Raw genomic sequence first — 26,866 nt, 5'->3', positions numbered from 1 at the left:
TACATCACTCGGGGGCTGGCCAATTCACACCCCTGAGCGACATAAGTTATACCGACATAAGTGGTAGTGGAGACGTAACCTACAACACTTTTCTAGACGTTTCTGAACCTGCTCATAGATTTAGCTTCATCTTTATTATTTATATGGATGATCCTTAATCTGTTACGCATGTAGGATCCTTGCAGCCAATACGACGTATTTTGCAGGTTTACACGCTTTTCAAACAAATCCTGGATTAAGCTGATTGCTGCTTTGCCAGGACCTGCGCAGGAAATGGGGTCAGAGCCATGACATCAGAGTGCAGGGGTGAGCTTCACAGCAATGTTCCTAGAAATGGTTTTCTTCCATCTGACAGGAAACAACATTGGCACCATTTTCCTCCCTGAATTATGTCCATGTTATAAATGGAAATGGGCTGTCAGAGGTTCCCCTCGGCTTAAGTGTCATTTGGTCCAGAGATTTAAGGTCGGGGTGAAACAGCAAAACAATGCCTAAGACCCCAATCTGCAGTGAGAGGTACAGAGAGTGATGGCCAGGAAATGTGGGATTTCTAATACTCTCTGGTGCTGTGTTCCTCGACCCAGGAACAAGCTTGGACAAATCATTTGAAGCTGGGATCACTGAGTGAGGGGTGCTATGCATTATTCCTTTACAAAGGAATTAAGATGCTATGGATTAAATCCACCCCGGTGCTAACAGCCAGTTCAAGGCCTACGCACTGCTCATGGTTACATCCTGTTTAGAGGCTTAAGTAGGATTTCAGTAGTGCGTAGGCCCCATGCTAGCCCTCTGCCTGGTGGGGAGGGGGAAAGGGGAGCGGGATTTCACCCTGAAAAAGGCACCCAGGAACGGGAAATTGTAACGAATAAGGCAGCACAAAAGAGCATCCACATTCCATTTGAAATAGAAAGGGAGAATGGGATTAGCTAGCTCCTCCCACTCCCTCAACCAGGCGACCGCACCCCCTGTTGGGATCTGAGGGCAAAAACAGCCTTCATCTTCCTACAGGTTGCCAACCCTTTATACATTTGTCTCCTAGCCAAAGAGGCCTCCACACCTTCCCACAGTCAAACTATTGCTCGAGTCATCCTGTGTACCAAGTTACACAGTCAGCAGATGTGCTGGGTGCAGCTTTGTGGAGGGATGCACAATGGAGGCATTTACAGCCCCTTGATCACTGGGCCAGTTCAGTGCCGGCCTCATCCCCAGAGGAATCTAGAGCCGCCTTACGGCTGTTCTAAACTCTGCCAGCTGTCAGTGGCCCTGAGGGATCATTAGCGGGCACACGACCTCTACAGATGAGGAACTGTGGCACAAAGAGGTTAAGAGACTTGCCCAAGGTCAGACAGGGAGTCTGCAGCACAGTCCAGGAAAGAAATCCAGACCTCCGGAGTCCCAGCACAGTGTCTTAACCACAAGACCAAACTTCGGCTTGTTGGGTGTTTTTCCTCTGTACGGTCTGTGACTGTATCATCCTAAATGCCCTGATTCTATAAGCCAGGCACCAGCTCCTGTGGTCACGCGGGGCGAGGTGTGGTCCATGGCGCCAAACCAAGACATAGTGCTGCGAACAGAGCCACTCCTGACACAGACAGGGCAAGGGGACGGGGCAAAAGAAAGATGGGAGAGATCACAGAAGAGCTCAGACCCCATGGCTATTAGTACCTAGGTAAACAGGTAGGTCCTACACCACTTTGCAAGTGTGTCGAAACTGTCAGGGAGGGGAAGAAAGAAAGAAAGAAAGAAAGAAAGAAAGAAAGAAAGAAAGAAAGAAAGAAAGTCGGGGCACCACCAGTGATTTCCTTGGCTGCCCCACTGACTCCCAGCCTTCACGGGCCATACTCTGCAGTGTCCCCGGAAAGGGCTGTTGCCAATCTGTGATTAGATTAGCTGGATAGTTCTGCTCTCTGGGGTGGGGTGAAGAGGGAGGATCTGCTAACTCCCCTCCAGCCATTTCAGGCCTCAGAGAGATGGGCGAGTACAAACAGAAAGGAGGGGAGGAAAAGATTGAAGGGACTCATGAGGCCAATAGAGCTGAAGGGTTGGGGAACCCCCAGGAATGACCTTGCCGGGAACTCCTAGCATATTATCACTGACCCTATTCACACTGTTATCTATATGGCTGAGGGCCCTTCTAAATATATCCGTCCTGAGGCTCAGTTCCTCAGTTCCTGCACTTGGGCAGGGATGAAGGGAAGAGGGAAAGGTGGCTTTAAAATTACATCTGCACTCCCTGTATTCTGGGACTGTGCAGGGGCCTGCCTTGGTCCCAGTGTAAGTCAGAGCAGCCTCAGGGCTGCTCTAACTGCCTGGGTACATCTACACGGCAGCTGAGAGCGAGCTTCCCAGCCTGGATGGACAGACTCAGACTAGTCACGCTCGAGCTAGGGTACTGAAAAGAGCAGTGTGGACGTTGCAGCTCCAGCATGGACTCAGGCTAGCCAGCAGAGCTCGCACCTTGGGAGCCGGGTTGGCATGAGAGCCCGAGCTGCTGCCCAAGCCAGCCACAGTGCTATTCTTAATGTGCCAGCTCAAGCCCCGCTAGTGGGTGTGTCTGCCCACACCCAAGCTGGCAGCCTTTGTGCCAGCTCTCTCAGAGCAGGGGAGGCCTTCTGCCCGGTGAGGATTGTTGGGGAGGGAGGGCTGTTTGCACCCACTGTGTGGCTCCTTTACTCTAACAGAGTGGCATCAAGGGACCCTAGAGTAAGTGAGAACCAGGCCCATTGTGCCCCTTGCATGTTATGCTCTCCCCTGCTGTGACTATTACTCCTTCCACTCTTACCTCTAGAATTCAGCACAGGGGTCGCATACAGAGTCCTTTGGGGACTGTAAACCAAGTAATCATATGACCTACTCCCTCTCTGAGCACACGCACCCCTGTCTCCAGGCAGTACTAAGGGCTTCTCCCAGTGTCTGCAGACACCATCAGGTCAAGCAGACTCAGGCTCCAGTTACTACGCAACTGGCTGGTGTATCTCATCATCATTATTAGAACATCACTGGGACTACGCACGTGAGTAAAGCAAGCCAGATCTGGTCCCAAACCACTGGTTGGACCCACACATATTTAACGGCTTTTTAACTGTTTGCCCTGATCCTGCAAAGACATAATTAAGCATGTGCTTAGATTTATGCACAATGAGTCGTACCCCCCCCCGGGTGAAATTTTAGCCCCACTGAAGTCAATAGGAGTTTTGCCATTGACTTGATTTCGCCCATTGAGTTTAATGGGATTATTCACAATGCGTAAAGATAAGCATGTATTTTAAAACTTTGCAAAATCAGGGTTCATGTGTGTAAAATAGCACTCTGAAATCTCTGGATGGAAGATCTGATAAGTAATGAGAATTACGACGGTTGTATTCTTTCTATATTATTCCATTACCAAAATGACGCTGTTGTGAGGCAAATCGTATTGTCCGGACGCAGAAAGTGATTGGCCTCTGTCACTAATGACCCCTTACATTGCTGGAAACTGAATTCCCTTTTCACCGTGTGTGCCATTTCTTTCCTTTCTTGTCTCCTGCTCAGCTTGGACAATGCAACTAGCCAGGGATTTTTTCATGAGTTTCACCAAAGTGACCCTCTTGCTGATCGGCTTCCAACCCCTACAGGGGAAAGTTTCTATGCAAAGATCTTAAAACCATTGAGATGGAGCTTACCTTTCTTTGTTGTTTGTTTTATGAAACACACTCTTGGGGCTTCAACCCCTTGACGGTATCTCTCTAAGGGTCCAACCCTGCAACACTTACTCAGCTGACGAATCCTTGCTCAAGTGAAAAATCTTATTGACCTCAGCGAGGCACCCATGTCAGGCCTGCAGGATCATTATGCACTTATTGAGCCAGATTCTAGTTTCTGTTACAATGGTGAATATCTTTAAAGGAAGGAATTCAGAAAACAGCCCAGGACAACTCAGGTCAGTCTCTAGCCTATATATATATCTCTTTGTTTTTTCTAATTCTTTTCATCATCCCAAATATGCCCGGTTTGTGCTTTTTGCCCCCTGTTCCCTGTTTACTGGATGACCTCTAATAATTCTCTTTTCCGGCAGTATTTGTTGTTCTGAACATTGGTTCACTCCCTTGCACTGGGAGTGGGGTGGGGAAGAGAGAGAGAGAGCGAGAGAGAGAGAGAGAGAGAGAGAGATTTTCACAGTAACTGATTAAATATCTGAACAGGTCAATTCAGACCTTGACAAGCACCCAGCCGACAGACCTGCAGGTACCAAAACTTATCAGAGGAAAATATAACTTGCAGGTTTTCTAACCCAATTGATTGGACTTTTATCTAAAATAACAGACATTATAAGATAGGAAATAGCTTGAGATAAGGAACAAAATCGAGTAGTCTTGAATCAGATCGGACTGCGGACAGGTTCACACTCCCACACCTGCCTTGGATGGATCAATGAAAGTTTCTTGGCATTGTCCTCTCTGGTTTTGAAATGCTGCTAAAGTCGGTGAACTTTGAGACTTCGGCGTTTATTCTGCGATTATAATTAACCTGCTCCCCACTCGCTATTGATTAGGCCTGACTGGAGGTGACAAAGTTTGACTGGATGGCTCAGAAATGTAAATGGCTGGGGATGACTGAAAGAGCAGAGAGAGGAGGCTGATCTCGGCTCAGGTAGAACACCCACTGACTGGAGTTCAGCAGGGAGGGCTGACTGCGGAGGGAGTGGGAGATTGGGACTGCTCTCAATGCCAGGCAAATGGACTGACTTTTCCATTCACGTGGGGCCATAACCATTCAGGGAATCACACCAAGCTTTAGGGCCAGATCCTCAATTGCTGTTCATCACTATAGCTTCCCTGGATCCACAGCAGGTGTAAATCTTCCTAGCTCCACTGGCAGGAGCAAAGGAAAAGCAGGCGGCTGCCTCGGGTGGCAGATTCTGCCAGGGGCAGCTGGGCCAAACCTGAGCGATGCTGCAACCCCGGGTGCTACGTACATTTGGCCGGGCTGCCAGACTGGGCATCCCATTGTCTTGAGCGGCCTCTGTCCATTTGAGCCTCCCGTGGTGCAATAACTCCGTTCATGAGAGTAACCTGACGTGCGTTGGCGCGGAGCTAACCGGCAGCATCTGAAGGTCTGCCCCATATCTTTTAAAACACAGAGCGCAAGAGCCGAATGCTGAGCACCCGGGCAAGGCCCACAGTGAAGGGCTCTGTTCTGTGCATGGGTTTGCTGGAGCAAAATCCCCGCACTAACCAACCTGGGTATCAAGGCAGCCAGGCTGCAGCAGCTGCTGCAGGGCATAGGGAGGAGCGGTACCCACATTCGGCCCTGCTCCCCTCATGCATGTCATCACTGAGCATCCACGATCCCTCCTCTGCAGAGGGAGCCTCCCCCCAAAAAGGTGGGGGCAGAACTGGCTCCTTGCATAGTAGGAACACATTTAGCACCTTACATGCCCCTGGGCTCAAGGTTTGGGGCTTCTTTCAGAGTGTTTTTTTTTCAGAATTGCCAGCCCTGAACATTCAAAAAATCATAAGCCCAGCCTCCTAAAAATCATGACATTTAAAAATAATAATAAATGTTGGGTTCTTTTTAATTTGTCTTTTGAGTTTTGAGGGTTTAGGGCTCCTGTTTTCAAGCTTTCCTCCACCACCGGGAGGGCTAGAAACTTACTGATTTTTTTTCCCAGTGAAAGCTTGGAGAGTCTCACACAATAACATGACTCCAGGAGCTGGGGCTTTCAGAAACAACATCAAATCTCACAAAGAGTTGGCAGCAGCATAGGGGACGGAAGTGACGAGGCAGTCAAGGGGTGGATCCATTTCAAATGATATTTGAAAATACATGGAGAGGTGATGAGCTGGAGATACACATGAGCTGCAGGAAGAGCTGTGCACTGGGAGTTAAGATTGAGATAAGATAATGATATTGTCCCATTGCTTCCTTGTGCTCCCCCATCACTCTGGCTGTATCCATTTGTCGTCTCTGGTCTTATACTTAGATTGGAAGCTCTTTGGGCCAGGGACCATCTTTTGGTATTTGTTCGTACAGCACCCAGCCCCGTGGGGTCCTGGTCCATGACTAGGGCTCCTAGGGGCTGCCGCAAAACAAATACTACTACCACTAATAATAATAATAATAATAATTAATAAGACACATCAGAGAAGAGGTTTGTGCCGGTCAAATGGAAGGGGGAGATGAATGAGGTAAAAGAGCAACCAATTGCTTTTTACGAGCAGTTGTGTGATCTTCCCTAGAGAGCTTCAGGGATGACACAACCTCTAATTGCTGGGGGTTAGGAGGAAAGATTCCTCGGGGGCAGTTTATTCTATTGCGCCATCTGGCACTGACCCCTGGTGGAGACAGGATATTGGACCCCACCTCTGATCGTGTCTGGCCATTATGCGTAAAGGGGAAACCTTAACTGTTCCTTTCTGTAAAAGATTTTCTAACAAACAGACTTACTTTCTCACCCCCACAAAGAGCAACATCAGATCCACTTCGTCCCAATAAGGGGAGGGACCATCCTGATCACATATTGATTATATCCCACCAAAAAACCAACACCCCAAACCCCTCTATGTGGCAACCAATCAACTTGATTAGAAATTACCGAAAGTTCCATTACCTTTAGTCTTGGGATTTGTGTGCTGAGACCCAACTAAGTTTAGGTCTCCATTCATTTTGCAATGGACTGTTTTCTTCTGCATCCCAGTTCCCTCTCCCCCCACTATCTTATATGGCCCTGATCCTGCTTCTCTTCTAGTCCATAACAAACCCTTCTTTGATTTCAATGGGAACCATTTCATCTCAAACAAAGCTGGTTCCATTTTCTTTTAACGCAGATCTCTGCCTAGACTTTTGTGTGTAGATCAAGCCTATGTGAATGGATACAGAACTACACTGCAGAGTCAGGTTTCAGAGTAGCAGCCGTGTTAGTCTGTATTCGCAAAAAGAAAAGGAGGACTTGTGGCACCTTAGAGACTAACCAATTTATTTGAGCATGAGCTTTCGTGAGCTACAGCTCACTTCATCGGATGCATACTGTGTTTCCACAGTATGCATCCAATGAAGTGAGCTGTAGCTCATGAAAGCTCATGCTCAAATAAATTGGTTAGTCTCTAAGGTGCCACAAGTACTGCAGAGTCAACCATCTTTAAAAACCTCAGTGCAAATTTCTGCAAAATACGTCTTCACTGCCCTCAGACGCTGCCTAAAACAGCACTTTAAAAACAAAGAATTCTTACGTTCTGAAGACTGGAATTGTCAAAGCTGGATACGGGCGCTGGATGCCCCGCTTTGAAAATATCAGCCTAAATCTTTATTGGAGTGTGCTTCCATTAAAAGCCCTGGTGTCTGAGTTCTATGCACAAGGAATTCCAACACTGCCAAACTGTATTTAAAGGAATAATAATAACAGAAAGAACTGTTTGTTTCAAAATCTAAGATACAAAGGAACTGTCAGCGGTTCAGTAAATCAGTCCTGTTCCAGGAATGGCTTCTCTAAGGGCCGGATACTCCTTACACGGGTTACAAGAAATTCCCATTGATTTAAGCGGACCCAAGGAGCCCGTGAAATGCTGTTCCTCTGTGTGTAAATGCCGATTCACTTTTGTTACAATGCACTGGGCCTTCAAAATTTTCCACCGTGTCGCTGCACAAATGGAAGTCGCAGTGCTATTTCTAGTGGCAACATCGGGAATTTCAGAGAATATTTAAGAGCAATTGCACCTTGCACGATCTAACCATTTTCAACACACATCTAGTTAAATGGGATCACAAATAATTATTTTTAAATTTGTCATTTGAGGCTGGACAAATTTACAGCTACCAGCCGCCACACTGCCTTAGCACTCCATAAAAATTCGCTTACAGAAAGTGCAGTGTCAGTTTCATTATGCCTGAAATAACATGCTGAATGCTTAATGGCTCCTTGGCAGGTAGTTTAGTTCCAAAATGTAGGTTTTCTATATAAAAAAAAAAACCCACACACAACCTATGATTAAATATTTTTTGTGATTTTTTTTTAAATATCACAATTTAAGATGTATGTTTTTGTATTGTCTTAAAATTCCACAATTTAAGTTGAACGTTGTGATCCTTTTAAAAAATATACGGCAATCAAAACATTTTCTTTGTTCTTTAAGCACGCAAGCGGCACACACACACCGCCCTACAAGAGATTACCAGGGCGAAACTGACCCCGCGTAGCGAGTGAAACCGACTAGTCTAGCAGCCCAGTGCTGTATGCTCAGTGCACCCCAGTCTCCAGCCTATTTCACTGTGCGCACAAGGAATACAAATCCCTAATTTTGTTTTTCAGCAGGGTGAGAGATGGAAAGAACAAGCCCAGGCCCACACACACTTCTCAACCTTCCAGAGCCCAAATGTAGGACGTAAAATGTCCAAAGATCCAAAATGAAGGACGCAAAAAAAAAATTATCCCCGCAGAACCCACACAGTGCTGTGAGCTTCTTTCCTTCAGTGCAACTAACACACTCTAACCTCAGAGCAATAATCCTACTTTTCTCATGTCACACTCTCAGCATGAAACGACAAGGGACACCAGATTTGTGTGGATTGCAGGGGACTTCAGGATTAAACTAAGTGCCGTCCCATGAAATGAGCTATTATTCCGCTGCCGTATGCAGGCAAAGCTTTTCTTGGAGTCAGTGGGAATTCTGCTTGCATGAAGTCTGCAGGATTATTTCTCCCTAAAATCCTATTTCTGCAATCAGATGCTGCACCCTGCACGGGTGCAGGGCTCTGTGCTAGCAGATCTGATTGCTTACATTGGAGCCTGTTAAGATTTTTATTTAATTGCTTCAATTTTAGTAATTGATTAATTTAATGACAGGTTTCAGAGCGATTAATTTAATGTATTTAATTTCTTCAGTGTGAAACATCTCTGTTTTTACGGTATCTAGCACAATGGGGTCCTGATCGGGACCAGGACCAGTGAATACGACCATAATCATATTCTTCTTATTCTTACAAAGGAAGATTTTTTTTAAAAAAATTGTCATTTTCATGTGAACTGGTGTCCACTTAAAAAAGGTTCTTAATTTTACAGCGATCAATCTTTAATATGTTTTATCCAACCCTGGAATAGAATGTTATCCATTCCAATGGCCAAACTGTGGAGCCCTTACTCCCCGTTGTCACTTAGGCCTGGTCTACACTTAAAACTGAAAACCTCACATCCCCTAGTGACATAGCTATGATGGCAAAATCCCCAGTGTAGATGCAGCGATACCAACAGAAGAATGCTTCAGGTGGCATTGCTAACTGCGTTCGAGCAGGCGGTGTTCCTATTCTGGCACAAAAACTCCTTCTGTAGGTGCACGCTGCGTCTACACTAGGGAACTATGCAGGTATGGGATCTGTAGTGTAGATGTAGCTTTACGCTCATGAGTTGCATTTGTATAATAAGTGCTCACCCACATGGGTTAGGGCTCAGCAACTTGGCCCCCAAGTTAGCTAAGAACATACCCGCTACCCTAGTGAAGATGCACCCTAAGTGTTGGGAGATCAATGTCAAATTAGCTGCATCAAAGGTCTGTGAGGAGGCACCTGCAAACAGCAGGGTATTCTTAAAGAAACTATCTTTCATGACTCAAGAGCTCACAAGTGCAAGATCTGATCCTGCTTGGACAAACAGTCCCTGTTTACTTCGGGCGAAATCCTGGCTCCATTGATTTCAACAGAGCCAGGATTCCTCCCCGTCACCGGGAGTGCGCTAGGAATACAGGATCAGGCCTGGGACATTTCCTTCGATAAACGGCCTGCAATTAACAGTAGCTCAATCACAGGATTTTATCCTCTTTTCCCAAAAAGATGGAAACAAATGATAAAAATACAAACAGATTCGTGTCCCAGTAATCCATTTCTTAAAAGGCATCTCAATATTATTGTAACTAAAGTAATCTGTACAAAGACCTGTGTCTAGAGCGAGCTAATTTTATCTTTTAAACTAAAGTATTAGATTTAATGCCCTTCACCCTTTATCGGTTTACACAAACAACTGATTACAACTTATAATGTAATGTAGGCTATGTTATGGTGTCATGTTATGCACCATTTTGGTCTATATATTAATAAATAATAACAACAAATGTATTACTGACTTATTTAAAGTTTGTAAAAAACCACTGTTCTGGGATTTTTAGGGACGAAAGAATATTTATATATCTGGGCTAAATCTTTCTCTCCCTTTGCCCAATTCTGTCCTTTATTAGGCTCAGTTCATGGCTCCGTCGTACCAATTTCACAACAGTGCAACTCCATTAAGGGCAATGGCGTCATGCCACCATAAAACTGGTATACCACAGCAATGAAGCAGGCCCACTCACTCCAATAGGATTTTCCAATTTGCTTTGTACCCCTGTAGCGCATAATCATTTATTCACATAAGCAGTGCCGATGGGAGCTTGTCTGTAAGGGGTGTGAACATGAGTGAGGGTTGCAGGACTGAGCTCTAATTTTGGAAGATGAGGGCTGGATTCTGTATATTACAGACACAATATAAATAAATGCATATATAGGTATAAGGCCCAAGCCCATGGAAATCAATGAGAGTTGAGGGTGCACCACACCTTTCAGGATGTACCTTGTAGAATTGGGGTGATAACATATTTCAAATACATTTCCTTTTTCCACTGTCTGCACTGTGAGTTAATAAGTCAGTTTCTGCATGTAAAGCTGGGGTACTTAGAGTTCAGTAACGCACACAGCAGACACCTCTGTAGAAGGGGTGTGGGGAACCTTACTGTACTACAGTGCTTTCAGTGGCAAAAGATTGTAACAAATGCTGATGAGTCACATGGAAATCACCCAGGGGATGCTACAGGGCAAATATCTTAGTGTCCCTGCTGAAAAGCTTAGGATCTGGTTCAAAATCTCAAACAGCAGCTGCAGAGAAGACATTTGCCTACAAAGCTGTGTTTCTGCTCAGGGCTTTGATCTTTCCAGATGCTGCTGCTGTGCTGAATATCTGCCCGTTCAGACAACCCCCTTCCCAGACTTCTGCTTTGGTTTGCAATGAAAAGAACATAAATGTTCCCTCCAGCGGACAAATCCCTGTAACGCCCAAGTGCAATCATACTCCCCTTTCAGTTACACCAGAGTGACTCCACTGATTCCAAAGGAATTGCGCCAGTGTAAATGAGAGGGAAAACTGGCTCCATAAGGTTGCAGAGAGGGTAAGGATTTGACCCATTGTCCATACTTTTAAACAACTGTTGCATGGTACATAGATCTGAGACCTGCATGCTACATAGATCTGAGACCTTCCAGGCCTTGTTTCTCCTTTTCCCTGCATGGATCTTGGAGCCTGACTCCGGTAGATGTCTCCCTCACTTTAAATGATGTGGATTCCTCCAATCCACAACCCTTTCCCCCAGCTCCTAGTCTGCAGGTTGCAAGGCTGTGCTAATTTCAGAGTCTGCGGAGGAGAGAGCAGCAGCAGATGCTCAAAAGGAGGAGATGGCTTTTGGCTTTGACAGGGCTATGAAAACAGACTTAAAAGTGGGTTCTTTTCACGCACCATTAAATCAGGAATTCATTAAAGCCTCATCAAACCAAAGCTTGGATCAAGTTCATGGCCGTCTCGGATGGGCCTCATCCTCCCTCTTTAGGCTCTGAGGTTGGTACCCTTCCAGGTCGTGAATTAGGCACTTTGGGAACCATGTTGGGTAATATTTTCAAAAGTGCCTGAGCCTAAATCCAACTAGGATCCTAAACCACTCATTTTACCCAGTCCGTCATTGATTTTTACACCCAACTTCCTCTTGTTCAGCTTTCAAAATCAATGCTACAAATATAGGCTCTTTGGTTTTGGTCTCACGCTGTATCATAATGTCATAAAGCCTGTGTTGTTCTCCCCACAAATCTGACTGTAATGGAAATGACGTGCACATGTAAACTTCAGGATTCAGCCCATGGTTTCGTTTACACTTTGGCACACTTGTGTAGCTCGTTGCAAATAACTAAACAAATAAATACAAGTATTCTGCCAGCACCTAATGACCCCAGCTGGGTTAGGGGCTCTGTTGTGTTAGGCACTGTAAAAACACAGAGCAGAACCCAGTCATCCCACTAAAGTCTATGGTTGAACTGAACTGTGTGCATTTCACTCGTGTTATTACTGACAACTGAACATGACTTGATCTCCTTTCACACTACATAAAGTGAATTTTTTCCCCTCCATATGTGCCTATCACTCTGATTTCCTGCAATAATTTCATTTCTTTCACCTGGACTTTCTAACCAGCTGTTCCCCTCTTGTAATGAATCTCTCCCTTTGCTTGTTAACTGCCTTCCTACAACTTTTCCACATTTCATACCAACACCTAGAAAAGTACAGTCTCCGCAAAGTATCCCCTTAGGTTAGAAAAGCCACCCAGCTGGAAATGATCCTTGTTCCATTTAAATACTAAGGGCTAAGTCCTGCAGGCAAAACTCCCATGGAATCCAGTGGGAATTCAACTTGAGCAAAGATGGAGGTTTGAGCCCTAAATCAGTGGTTCTCAACCAGGAGTATGTATACCCCTTGGGTATGCAGAGGTCTTCATCTAGATATCTGCCTAGTTTTACAACAAGCTGCATGAAAAGCACTAGCGAAGTCAGTGCAAACTAAAATTTCCTACAGACAATGGCTTGTTTATACTGCTCTATATACTATACACTGAAATGTAAGTACAATATTTATATTCCCGTTGATTTATTTTATAATTATATGGTAAAAATGAGAAAGGCCATTTGTCAGTAACAGTGGGCTGTGACACTTTTGCATTTTTATGTCTGATTTTGTAAGCAAGTAGTTTTTAAGTGAGGTGAAATTTGGGTGTACGCAAGACAAATCAGGCTCCTGAAAGGGGTACAGTAGTCTGGAAAGATTGAGAACCGCTGCCTTAAATGACTGGATTGGGGGTTACATTTAAAGCAATCATTGTTGAACTTCAGGCGGTTATAAAACATCATTTAAATTTTTCATACCCAGCTCGCATGCATATTTTAAAGTGGGGTTTTTTTTTTTTTTACATAAAAAGTCACTTGTACTTAGTACTTTTTATTTTAAAACCCAAATATCTTTTACTCGCTTAGGCCCTGATCCTGCAATTAGATCCACCCAGGAAGACCCCCGTGTAAATTACAGCACTACATAGGCAAGGCGGTCTACTGGCACAGATCCATTTGCTGAATTGGGGCCTTGGTCTTGAACTTAAAATTCTTTCCTGTAGCACTGAATGTAAAAGATCATTAATGTTCGGTTGGTGGGCTGGACAATATAATCGGTACTGTACAAAGGCCCAGACCCAATTCAACCCCACGCTCTAAGAGCTTAGAATCAAAGCTTGTAACCTACATACCCGAACAAGTTTGGTGTTTCCTGCTAGGGACAGCTGCTTTGAAGTCAATGGAACTACTATGATAGCAGGCTCGGTGCTTAGTACTAAGTAGTAAGGATTGGGCCCAGAAAGTTAGATGCATAGAAGAAAGATGGGCTGAAAAATGCAGAGAGGGGAATAATTTAGAGAGGCTTCAGGTATTCCTGGATTTGGTTTTGTTGTGGTATTTAAAATTATTATTAACTCGCTACTTGTGGGCAATGGGGAAGATATGGGATTTTTTTAGGAGCAGTCTAAAAGATTATCGAAATATGTCAGACATTGTGTATTGCACATCTTAACAATACTGTCTGATAACACCACAAGGCTGGTGCAAGCTTTGTCTTTAAAATACCAGGTGGCACTTTTTAAACACCTTTGTATCGGCAACAAAAAGCTCCAAGAGCTTGAGATGCCCAGTCCCCAAACAATAACTCCCTTTATTTGTGAAAAGTTTTTAAAAATCTTAATAGAGCATTGTACAAATTCACACTAGACTAGGAGGAAAATTCGTGCTAAACACTATTACCTACAGGCACATTGTGCATGAATTCAAATCGTTTTCCTAGTACTGTGTTTTATTTCTAAACTACACCACCCTCAGCTGAGGCTAAACCAAATAGGGCGGTAGAGAGAACATGGAGAGGAAACTGGATTTAGAGATGATACGCTTGTGATTACACAGAAGATTCACTTTTTTCCCCTCCCCTCTCTCTCTCCAAAATAAAATAAAGAGGCAACAGTGTTTGCCTCTTAGGTGGATTTTTTAAGACCTGTGCACTTTATGCTAAATCAGCATTTAGGGTCCTAAATAAAAGTGAGCAGGCGTCACCAAGATTTTCAAAACCGGGGGCCTAAAGTTAGTCTCCTAAATCTACATTAGGCACCTAAATCGGTGGTTTCGTTTTCAAAAGCACTCAGGACCCAGCAGCTCGCATAGAAGCCAATGGAAGCTAGCTGGGTGCTCATCACCTTCCACTTATGTAGAAGAGTAAATATGAATATAACAACTCTTTTCCCTTCCTCTTCTCCCCTGCCGCATCTTCCTCACCCCGCTTCCTTCAAGGGGCCCTCCCCTTTCCCTTTCCTTCAGCTTATCCCCTCCTAACTCACCCACACACCCCAAAAATGCGGCACTACCATGCCATGGGCCACTGGAGATGGTTCACTCTGCTGGGGTGTTATACCCATTCTCCCTCCCGTGTCTGTCCGGTCTATTTAGACACTTTCCAGGGCAGACACTGTGTATGTACAGCCCCTAGCACATTGGAGCCTTGCTCCTGATTAGTCTCCAGGCCCTGCCAGAATAACCAGGACTTAATAACAGGTAACAACAACTTGGGGCACCCGAGCCTGAAAGCGTTGGCCTTGGGCCGCTCCTTGTTTTCTTAAGCAGCCAGCTCCTAATTCGGACCTCATTTCTCTACCTCCCCAAGCAGTCCCGCGACCCCCATCCGCCCAGGACCCCTGTCTCTCCAGAGAGGTGCAGGCCAGCCAGAGGGGGAGGTGTGGCCCGGCCAGCCCCCGCTGGATCGCAGCCCGCAACACCGGGCGGCGCAGGTCCGAGTCCTCCTCCCCCGCTAGCAGCCTGGCTCTCGGGGGGCAGCTGGGCGCGGCGCGGCACTTACCGAGGTTGGCGTGCCGGGCGGCCCCCGCGGCGCCCCGGTTGGGCAGGTTGTGCAGCATGGGGCTGTCGAAGGGCGAGGCGCTCCACGTGGTGCCCATCTCCGGGCTCACGTAGGCGGGGTAGGGGCCGGAGTAGGAGCCGCCGAAGCCCCGGCCGTACTGCTCCCGGCTCAGCGGGCCGCTGTACGGGGCGGCCTCCCGGGAGGCGCCGGGCGAGAAGGAGAAGCGGGGCGAGACGGGCGGGTGGGAGGCTCCGGGGTTGTAGGCGGCGGGCTCGGCGCCGGGCTGCGTCCAGATGGAGTGGCTGGAGGCCGGGCTGGCCTGCTGGGAGGAGCCGCCGCTCTGGAGGTAGGGCAGGCTGGGGAGCATGGAGGTGACCCGGGTGGTGGGCACGTAGACCGGGGAGGCGGCCGCCCCGCCGTGCATGAACCCGCCGGCCCCCTCGTAGGCTGGGGGGCCGTGGTTCGCGGCCATGGCCAGGCTCTGATACATCGCGGCGCGAAGCAAGGCCGGGCCCCGACACAATCCAGAGTGGGCGGCAGGTTACCACGTTAGCTCCAGTTTAAGTGCAACGCTCCACTGCTGGGGGGGGGAGGTTATTGCCCACTCCTGTCCAGGGACCATGCAGTGCTCAGTCCGGTCCAGGAAGCCCCAGTCCTCCCTGGGGTCCGGCTTCCCACGCCGGGCTTCTCCACGCAGGCGGAGCTGTCTGTCCTCTGCAGGAGCCGGGTCTAGCGCCTTAGCTGCTCCCCCTTGGCTCCATCCATCAAGCCAAAGCCACCGGGGCTGGGGAGTTTAAACATTGGGAGTCTCCTCCCCTCTCCTGCGGGCCGGCTCACACCCACACCTAGCAGGGAGAAAGCACAGCGGGGAGAAGCTGGTTAGGAAGGGGGGGTGGGGGACACAAACCCAGCCTAGAGCCTGCGGAGATAAGGAGGTTAGAGAGAGCTGGGGAGGAGGGTCACGGAGGGAAGGTGAGAGACGGAGCATTCCCCAAGGCTCCTCCAGGAGCCCCTGGAGCAAAAAACCTTTGTCCTCAGGTACGACTGGGCCTATTGTGTTGTTAATGTGACCGAGCCCGGTGTTTGATCTGAAATCACATCGGGGCTGATTGCAGGCGACCAGGAGTCTGAAGCTGTCAAGGGAGAAATTAAATGAAGCGTACACTTGAGGGGGGTCGCTCGTGACCCCAGAGGATAGAGAGACATGGACACACAGAGACGCACACACATACACAGAGATAGAGACATGGACACACACATTGAGACACAGAGATAGATAGAGACACATACACAGAGAGACACACACACAGAGATAGACACATTCACATACACAGAGACACACGCATACACATACACAGAGATAGAGACATGGACACACACATTGAGACACAGACACAGAGCTAGATAGAGACACATGCACACATACACAGAGAGATAGACACATTCACACACGCATACACATACACAGAGATAGAGACATGGACACACACATTGAGACACAGACACAGAGCTAGATAGACACATGCACACATACACAGAGAGACACACACACATAGACACATTCACACACACACAGAGACACTCATACACACACACACACAGAGATAGAGACACGAATACACAGAGACACACGTGCACATACACAGAGAGATAGAGACACGTGCACACACACACAGAGATAGACACATTCACACACAGAGACACGAATACACAGAGAGACACACACACACACAGAGACACACACACACACACAGAGATACACACAGACATGCGCTCACACACAGAGGATAGAGACGCACACACATACACAGATACAAACATACAGAGACACATGCAGACACTGAAATAGACACATGCCAGGCATACGTACACCACACGTGCACACACTTACATATATAGACACATATATTCACATGCATTACGCAGACACACACACAAGAGCAACACAAACACACACACGCATACATACACAGACACCTACAGGGACCCATACACATAAGCAGTGCAAACGAGCGCATACGTCCAAGAATTTGCAGACATGAGCGGGCGGGAGAGACGGTACGACATATGAAATAAGTGGTTATATCTAAGTGCAAATGATCCGGTTTGGTTTCCAGGAGAATCCGTGTTAAACAAAAGAAACCGTTCTCCGTATTGACGTAGCAACCGCTCTGCTAATAGGAAGCGCTGCGGAATAACTTGGCAATAAATAATCGAGATTAAAAGAAAACGACTTTTTTAAAGGCATCTACTAGTAAAGGGCCCAATCCTCAGGCAAAACTGCCGGTCAGCTCCTTGGGGAGATTTTTGCTTAAGAACTCATCGGCTGTAAAAGGAAACAAAAAATCTCTAGCGAAAAAAGAATGCAAAGATTTTCAATAGCCTTCTCGAGGCTTTGGCTCAGGCCCTGGGATTTTAAAACGCAAATCGGCTAGGAGTTCTGACGGCCCGGAAAGAAATATATTTAATCGCTTTGTCGCTGGAGAGCTCGAGTAATTTCAACGCTGCCAGAGACCTGCCAGCCCTCGAGCAAATGAACGCTATTTTCCCCCAACGCACCCCTTTGGATTTTGCCGCAAAAACAAAACAAAAAATCAATATGAAAGCGGAAGAATAGCAGCATTGCCTTGGTTTCGAGAGGGGTCTGAGACACAGAGATTGTGCTCTCTACTTTACCGTAAAACTAGTTTAAAACATAAGTTTCTGCGCCTCCAAAAAGTCACAGGACTGGCCCTTTTACACCAGCCTCATTTCCAGCAAGGAAAGTCACTTTTATTCAGCACAATAATGTTTCGGATGCTAAGGGCAGGTTTGCTGGGAGTTGGGTTGCTTGAAATGGTGTACGGATCCTGGATCGCTGCCGTCTCCTCTTTACAGTGTCTGGGGAAATGATACAGGGTTGTTGGGGTGTTTAAGTGACACCGTATTTGGGGGGGGGAATAAAATGGAGAAAATCAGATCCGATGGGTGGATATTTCTGAAAATGAATTCCGAAGAACAGAACCTGCCGCGACTTCTTTCGTGAAGTTCCTAATATTCTTTATGCTCCTGAACAAAGGAGAACTTGGAAAACTGGTGAACGAGACTGTCCGGCCTTTACAAACAAATATACAATCGAAATTAGTTATTGGGGGGGGGGGCTTTTTGGGGGAGGGGGGGAGAGACGACCAATACGTTTAAGGCATATTGAAATATGAATACACTCGAAGCCGAATGGCAATTAATTAATTCTCTCCCCCATATTTTTATTACAGGCAGTAAAAAGAGCCCGAATTTGATATTGTTTTTCACGTGTTATTAATTAGCTGAAAAGAAGATCAAGAATTCGTTTTGGAGACATAAAGTCTGGCGGTAAAATTAAGCAGTGCGGTTTCTTCTTTTTGTGATCTAGTTTTGGATCTAAATAGATAAAAAATGAATCTTCAGAGCTGTCCTGTGGGTCGCTTTTTTTTTTAATTTCCTTTCCTCTCTGGTGGTGTCATTTATTTCTGTGTGTGATTAAAGCGGTAGGAGACAGGCACAAATAATAGCAGAAGAGCCTGGGAGTTTGCTAATCTTTAGTAGAAAGTGAAATATTCCTAAAGAGATTACAAAGTGTATCCAAAAGAATAATCAAATGGTATGTCTGTGTCTGATGTCTCCTTGCCTTCTTCCTTCCGCTAGGATTCTGGCGAATATACCACACACTGGAAAAAAAATGGATTTAGTGAAAGGGGACCAGTTCTCTGATATTATTTCAGTTTGCCAAACCAGGTCACTGTCCCCCCCAAAACAACTCTCCGTACCTCACAAGGAGTGAATTTAGAATCAAAAGAGATAAGTCCTAGATAAGAGCAGATAAGCAGCAAGACAGAGAGAGACAAGGGAGATGAACGAGGGTGGCCCAGGCTTAACACGAAGGAAATTTTGGAAATCGTGAGGAGGGGGGAATAAATCTGGAGAATGGGAGCTTGTCAAAATGTCCAACCCCAATCGGCCTTTATCCCGATCCTCCAAATCTACTGATGGTTGCCCCCTCCCCAGTGTCAGAAACAAATGAAACCTGGGGGGGGATCCATATGTGATGGGGCTTTGACAGTTTCCATGTCATGGCCAAAGAGGCAGGAGCCGAAACGAATCCACAGCAGGGAAAAGGCCCCTAAGAGGGCGAGCGATTTTCATCACAACGTTTGTAACAGCCTGAAAAACAGAATCAAGGCTGGCTCCGGATTTCTAGGGTCGTGAGAGGCGATCACGCCGCATCTGGGTCCCTGTAGCTGCGAGAAACGAGCAGATCTGACGCTGAGACATCCTGGAAAGGTAACAAGAAAAGAACTACCCACCTTTGGGGATGTCGGAGGGCTAGGGCACCCCCTGGCTTGGCTTTTCACCTCTAGCTCCTTGAGATCCACTGGGAAGCGGGGCTTTCCCCCTCCCCCTCCTGGCTCAGAGGCCAAGTGCTGCCCTGCCGGCCTTTCCCTGCTCGCTCGCTCGCTCTCTTTCCCCCTTTCTCCACTGGCCTTCTCCTCTCCCACTTGGTGACTGGTTTCCCCACATCACGTGGCGGGGGAGGCAATCTCTGTTGCACCATCAGCCGGCGCCAGGCTTCATTCCTGTTTTAAAAAAAAAAAAAAACCCACAGCAGCCAAAGTCCAGCAGTCTCTTCCCTGGCAGCTCCACTCCGCAGAGGAAGGGGCTTTCAGCTGGAGCCAGTTTATGACCCCCCGCATCCCTCGCAAAGGGAGGCATGGGCTTTAAAGATCTGACCCGGCATGAAGCTTTCTGGGTCAGTTGCCCTCCCCGGGGACCCAGTTTATGCCCGGACGCTGTGGAACATGGGGGGCCATTGTGCAGGCCCCTGTAGATGGGATGAAGGGTCCAGACGCAGGTTGGGGGGCCGGGGTTCTGGGAAATGGGGAGAAGAGGGCAGGAAAACACCTTCCCCGCTAGCCATAAATGTCCCCTTTGCCGCACAAAAACATGTTGCTTCCCTTGCTTCTGTAGTCTAGGATTTATTCCACTTTCCCATGGCGTTCACAGTCCTAGGGCCCGGATCCAAAGGCCACGAAATTGGACTCCCCTTGGCCTCAGTGGTCTTCTCATCAGGCCCCTAGGGAAGGGATGCTTTCAGTTTAGGGTCAGCACATAAATCAGTGACGCCCAAGGGAGGTATGGCCAAAGGGTGACATTTCTGCAGGGATGTTTCCAACTCTAAAGATGGTCTGGGAGCCATGAGGAGTGGGTTGTTAGTGTCAGCGTCCGAGCTGGGTCCACCCTCTCTTCTAATAACTGCTCTGCAAATAAAACCTTTCCCCTGATTCCCCAGGCCTCCCTGGGACAAGCCCCGCATGTCTGCCTATGCACATATGCAATGGATGTACGGCTACATGTCAGCCTCCCCGGCAGGTCTAAAGGTTAATAGGGCAATCATAGAACAATATTGTTGCATAAAAATAGCCATCTATTCCCACCTAGCCTTCGGGTTCAGATAACAGCCGCAGCCATAGATCCTGGCTCAAGCGGGCCTCCACGCGGTTAACATTTTATCATGCCAAATGACTGATTTGCAATATCTGGACGCGTTGCTATTCGAAAGGGAAGACAGGGGCTATATCAAACCAAGCCTGTATTAGTGAGTAAGCGAATTCCTCAGGCACATACATATTTCTGTGTCCCCTGCCGCTGCAGCCTCTTGAGAGCTCAGTGACATCGGTTCTGTTAAAACCAAACCACCGCACTCCCAGCCAGGGATCTGATCCCCACCAGGCAGGTTATAATCAACACACCGCCCAGAAAATCCCATTCAGGTGCGGGAGAAGGCTTTGGGGTGGGGGGTTTTGTTTCACATGAGGTCCATCTCTTGAAGATAAACCGCGATCCCACTGCGAAAGGGTCCGCGCCGCCAAACGGGACCGTCCCATTCGGTCTGGTCCGGCAGCTAGATGGACTCCGCGCAAGAAAAGAAAACGTGACTTCGGGAGACGTTAGTAAACGGTGGAAGTCGCTGGTGTTCTCGCTACCTGGCGGAGTAGCAAATTGACTAGATTTGAGCGACCAGCCTCAGCTTGACCACTGGTTTCTGCTCGGCTTCCAAGCGCTGCGCAACGGAAAACAAAGCGCGACGGGTTTCGACTTTTTTTTCCGCGGCTGCTTCTTTCTTTGTTCCTTTCTTTACAACGCAACCCGGTGTTGTTTTTTTCCCCCTCCTCTCTCTCTCTCTCGGGCTTATGCTTTTGTTTAGCCTTGTAGTTTTGACAAAGTACAAATTTCTTCCTTTCAATGTCAAGAACTGCGCAAGCCTAACCTAATTTACAACGCTGGCTGCTTTTTAGAAATCCAATCTTGTGTATGAAGCACGGAGAACACAGCCTGGGTAGATCTGCTTTCTTCCTCTCCGAAGAACCCGGGAAATAGTTCCTAAATTGCAAAACAAAGCAAAAGACACACACACGTTTTAAAAGTTCTTGGGACATTAATTTAGGAGCGAATGGATGTACACATCTTCGTCTGAACCCTAAAGAAAGTAAACGGGTCGGGCAGCTGTAAAAGGATGAAACTTTTTAAAAATCCAAGAAACACAAAACAGTGAAACGGATTAAATTCCAAAGAAATTCTGATTTTTTTTTAAAAAAACCTGATCTTAACGCATTTCGGATTCAAACTAGAAATCTCACTCTGAAGCCACTCTGCAACCTTTTCCATTAAAACTTAAAACCAGTCTCAAGCAGCAGAACAGGAGAAAACTCTGTAGTTGGAGATCCTTCGCTCGTTGGGATGATGGGTGATTTTGTTTGCTTAGTTTAGTGGAAAAATAAAGAGCGTTTTGGTGAAATTCAGATCCATTTCGAACTGCGCCGCGAGCTGCTGTGGGAGACGCTGATTCGATTTGCTATTTTCAGAATTAGTCTTATTTCGTGGGTTAGAAATAATGTCTTAAAATTGTACATGGACGTGTGTATATTATCCACTCACATACACAACCTTCCTCCTATTTACAGGTACAATCTGAAGAAATTATTTATAATCCACATAATAAGTAGCTATACTTATATATTTATTAAATATATTATAGCTATACAAACATGCATAGAATAATATTATGCACACGGGCACACATTATATATAAATATATGTATGCGCCTGACTCTGTGGGTGTATATATACATACAATATATATGTGCGTATATATATAAATTATAAATAAATATACACAAATATATACAATATTTATACTATATGTTATGCATATAGAATATTATATATATATTCACACATACACACACAGATAATGTTTACATGTGTGTCAAATAGATCTGTGCGTATTTCTTTAAGCAGTTGTGTATCCATATGTAATATATTTCTAACGAAGACATAGTTGCCTTTTCAGTGTATTTCCCCCCTGCTCTCAGAAACCCAAGCGAGTATTTTCTTTCTCCGCAGCCTGACTGGGACCTGAGCCTATTAAGGCTGATTGAGATTCTGTTTAATACCAATGCTTTCTTTTTTAAACAAACGAGTTTGCCGTGGTTGCCAGGAGCGGGGGAAATTTCAAGGACCTGTCTGCATTCGCTTTATCTCCCGACTTGTTCCAGGACTTTCACAATCTGTCAGATGCGTGCTCGGGAGTATTTCAGGAATAATAACAAAAATAAATGTTACAGGCGTTGTGTGGGGCTGGACTCGAACTCTCTTTTCAAGGGAAATAGAATTCCCTATAAAATATCTCGCACTTTACATCCCAGGAACGAGTGATACTGACGAGTGAATCATGCATCCGATGAAGTGAGCTGTAGCTCACGAAAGCTTATGCTCAAATAAATTGGTTAGTCTCTAAGGTGCCACAAGTACTCCTTTTCTTTTTGCGAATACAGACTAACACGGCTGCTACTCTGAAACCTGACGAGAGAGAGAAATCCAATGCAGCGATAGGGTGGGCAGTTTTCTCTGGATAATCTCGGCAATCGGCCTTTTAATGAATAAAATATAGCGTTGCCTTTCAGGTTTTTGTAAAGTGCTGACAAATATGATTCATTAGCAATTGTATCTCTACAAGGGAGATTAACACAGAAATGGCTTTTCTCCCTGGATGGAATCTCTTGGCTACGCCCTAGCCATGATAAAGTACATTTTCATTCACAATGAAACTGGGGGCCGAGACCTCCTGCAACCGAACTCGACAAATGAGTCTGCCACTCCCGTTCAGTTTGGTTGGGTTTTTTTTGTTGTTGTTGTTGTTTTTTTTTTGGGGGGGGGGAAAGTCACGGCCTTTGCATTCCTTTTTGGAAGGGGACCAAAAGAAGGAATTAGGACAGCAACGCTTCTTGGAGAGAACGCTTAAGAAACCAGGTTTCCTGAGTGCTGGTGAACAATGAAGACAACTTTTAAGATCCGGCTGAATGGAAAAAAAGAAGGTTTAAACGTATTTAAACGTTGTGAACTGTTAGGGTTACGGGGTACATTGACTGGACCATGCAGTCGACCTCGATATAAAGTCTTTCACTACGAAGAGGTTGCAAAACCAGGCCAGCAATCAGGTGCTATTTCAGTACAGACTAGCAACAAAAGCACTGTCCAGATGTGTGTGGCTGCATATATACATTATTACACGCATGCATATTATATCCTTACATACCTGTGTGTGTGTGTGTGTGTGTGCACCAACACATATTGTATACACGTCCATTACGTGCATTCATATTATATATAATGGATGCATCCATCTCTAATATAGATGTATGTAATATAATGTTATGATGCATGCACAATGTATGCATCATATACATGCCTATTATAGATTATAGACTCGATGCTAAGTTCTGTATTAAATCGTAGCATTTCACACGAAACAAATAGGAAACGCTGCACGCCCCAAAAGGGAGGAAAACATTAAACCTCTCCGAAGAAACACCAAGCTCAAGGTGATTTTGCTCCTGTGACTCTTAAACATGATCAATTTTCGCAGCACTGCTGAAAAATCGAGGTTGCACCGGCATGTTTAATTATACTCGTCTCGCTGGCCCGGCGGGGGGGTGTAATAAAATAGGGGGTCCGATCGCAGAAACTTGATCCAAGCTAATGTCCCGAGTGGAAATGTCTGAGGAACCGCTGCGGAATCGGGCCCTCTGCGGAGGCTAAATCCTGACTCTGAAATCTGAATCTTGTGGGAAGGGGGCTTTATTGAATTAAAATCTTTGTGTGGGGAGGAGGGGTGAAGAAAAAGAAAGCAGAATCTTTGCCAAACCAGCTATAACACAAATAAATGCAGGGCTGCACTTTACACCGGATTATTATGGTAATATGTGACAAATCAAAAGGGGACTCTTCCCTAACTCCCCATATTAGCCCGAATTCCCTAATTAATCACACTAATCGGGCAGGGCGAGCTAGTGAAAAAAAAAAGAAGCAGGAAATCAAGAGAGACATTAAATAACGGACTCCACCTTCGTGAAAGTGCGGTTGATGGACACACCTCGCACGCCACCAGGGCTGAAGGGTTAAGAAAAGGAGACGGGAGAGACAAAGTAGCGGGCCCGATCCTGGTCCCCGAGAGGTCAATAAGAAAAGGAGTACTTGTGGCACCTTAGAGACTAACCAATTTATTTGAGCATAAGCTTTCGTGAGCTACAGTCCCCGAGAGGTCAATGGCAGTTTGGGCCTCTCCCCACCCCGGTCCCCCAAACACGCCCATAGGTAGGGGAAATGGAAAGTTAAATCTCGGAGTCCCTGAACTCCACGTGGTTTCAGATTCGGGCCCCGCATCCGTAACGTTTGAGGGATCGCGGCCAACCCTGGTGTGGTTTGTTTCTAACATGTGGCTCTACGGGTCTGCTTCCCGGCAGGCGTGTGCGGTCCCAGAAAGAGGGGGAAGAAAGAACCCACGGAAAGGCATTCACGGGCGGAGCCGGCTGGGAAGCTCCCGTTCTCCCCCCTTTCCCCCCAAACCAAACGGTGCTGCCAGCAAGCCCAATATGGCCCCGCTGGGGGAATTCCTGGTACAAGCTCAGAGATCAGCCGCAAAAGCTCTGTGTAAATAACAAAAATAAAGGGGGGGGGGGATCAGACAAAATAGAGACACTAGACCAGATGTGCGTGTAGGAGGCCAGCCTAGATGGTCCCTTCTGGCCTGTGAACATAGTACACGGGAAAGACCAGGTCTGTCTGCAACGCACACGCACAGGGCAGAGTCCCTTGTCCTTTGATCATAGAGGAAACCAGCGGGACGCTCCTTGTCTCAAGGGCTAGACAAAGGACCGGCTCAGCCCTAGCGAGCCCGCGAGGCTCTAGGCTCCGATGGGGGGACCCCCACGGCGAGCTAGAACGGGAACAGCCGCGGTCCAGGCCGGGGGGAAGGTGACCGGCTGCGCTCAGACGCAGGGAGAGGGCACGGAGCGAAAGGGGCTCTGGGAGGCTGTCTTCACCCGGGGCTGCCTTTGATGGGAACTGTTACAGGCCCACCCCTGCCTCGCTTATCGCAGGGTGATGTCACAGCCCCGCAGACGCGTTCCTAAACAAATGTCACAGCTGTTTACATGTGGACAACGGTCTGAACATAACTTCCCCCCTCCAACTACAAACACTAACTCGCCGGGCTAGGCTCAGATTTCTTTCGCTGGGCCCTTCCCTAAGGGTTGGGGCTGGAAACCCCAAAGCAAAGTCTTGGATGGTCTCACTACTCTCACCCAATCCAAACTCACATCTTAATCCGTGTCAGGGCCAATCCATGGATTCCATCAGGCACCAAGAATCCAGTGTAGCTCAGTGTCCTAGACACCTAATTTTGAAGTCATTGCTCATTGCTGACATAGGGTAGGTGGGTCACAAGATACCTTTTAGCTTCATTTATCACTGCCCGGCAGCCCCCTCAAGCCCCCATATCTTGGTCCTGTCCTGAAAACAAGCACTGGACGGCAGGGAACAGAAGCATAGCAACCCTGGGCAGTGTGGACTGTCTTAGCAAACACTAATGCCACCGGCCCACCAGCATGGTATAAAGTTTTTCTTATGTGGTACATTTTTATATAACAAAAAACCTTGATAGATAGATAGATAGATAGATAGATAGATAGATAGATAGATAGATAGATAGATAGATAGATGTGTGTATCTATCTACATGTTTATGTGGAGATCTGTGTATCTGTCTATAGTTATATAAATATATTTATATAACTAAAGACAGATACACAGACGTCCGTATGGAAGTCTGTATAGCTATGTCTATGTACATGCATATATATGTGTAGCTAGATAGAGATACATACGCAAATATATTTGATTTTGCCCTAAAGAAAATCTTTATAGACTGATGCCTAGATATAGCTATATAATGTATATATCGATGTAGCTGCTTCAACTACTTCCACATTCTGTACGTGCCTATATTTAATGATCTTCTAAGGGGAAAATTAGTAATTGCTGAGTGGAGAAGAAAAGTACCTGGAATTGTGTAACTGGGCTTTTTCACTCCGATCTTTGGGCTTCGTGTTCTAAAGCAGGATTACACTAACTGCCGTTTCATATTTGCCCAGCTGCTACACCCAACAACCTGCCTCGCATCTGTGGAGTATTTCCCACGATTAATTATATTGGGTGGTCTGATACGATTTTATGCAGAGATCGTTAAACCAGACGCCACCGAACATCGCCCCAGAAATATTTAAGAAAGTCAACGGTGACCTTGGTGTTTGACTCCGCGATGGTTTTCCGTATAAAGCAAAACGTGCACTTCACACGATGGAGGGAAAAAGAAGAGGCTTCCAGCTTCATGAGGCTTCACTGTGGCTATTAAACCAGAGGCGTGAATAAACGAACCGCCAAAAGGGGGTTTGGATCCTTTCCCACTGTCCCTCATGGAGGAGAGAGGTCCCTTGTTTCACACACGCTCAGGAAATACGGATGCGCGGAGCCCAGA

General features: G+C 46.5%; 1 protein-coding gene across 1 annotated transcript in view; it reads right to left on the bottom strand.

Annotated features, from left to right (window-relative positions):
• GATA4 (GATA binding protein 4) overlaps positions 1-15,822 on the bottom strand; it is a 40,285-nt gene extending 24,463 nt beyond the window's left edge. Inside the window, exon 1 of the mRNA XM_074946769.1 lies at positions 14,978-15,822. Within this exon, the coding sequence (XP_074802870.1) occupies positions 14,978-15,467 (490 nt within the window). The 5' untranslated portion in view covers positions 15,468-15,822. The remainder of the gene's footprint in view (positions 1-14,977) is intronic.
• Positions 15,823-26,866: the final 11,044 nt, after the last annotated feature.

This window comes from Natator depressus, chromosome 3, assembly GCF_965152275.1.
Source record: "Natator depressus isolate rNatDep1 chromosome 3, rNatDep2.hap1, whole genome shotgun sequence".
NCBI lineage: Eukaryota > Metazoa > Chordata > Testudines > Cheloniidae > Natator > Natator depressus.
Note: the sequence above shows the minus strand (reverse complement) of the source record. Positions and strands in the feature narration are given on the sequence as shown.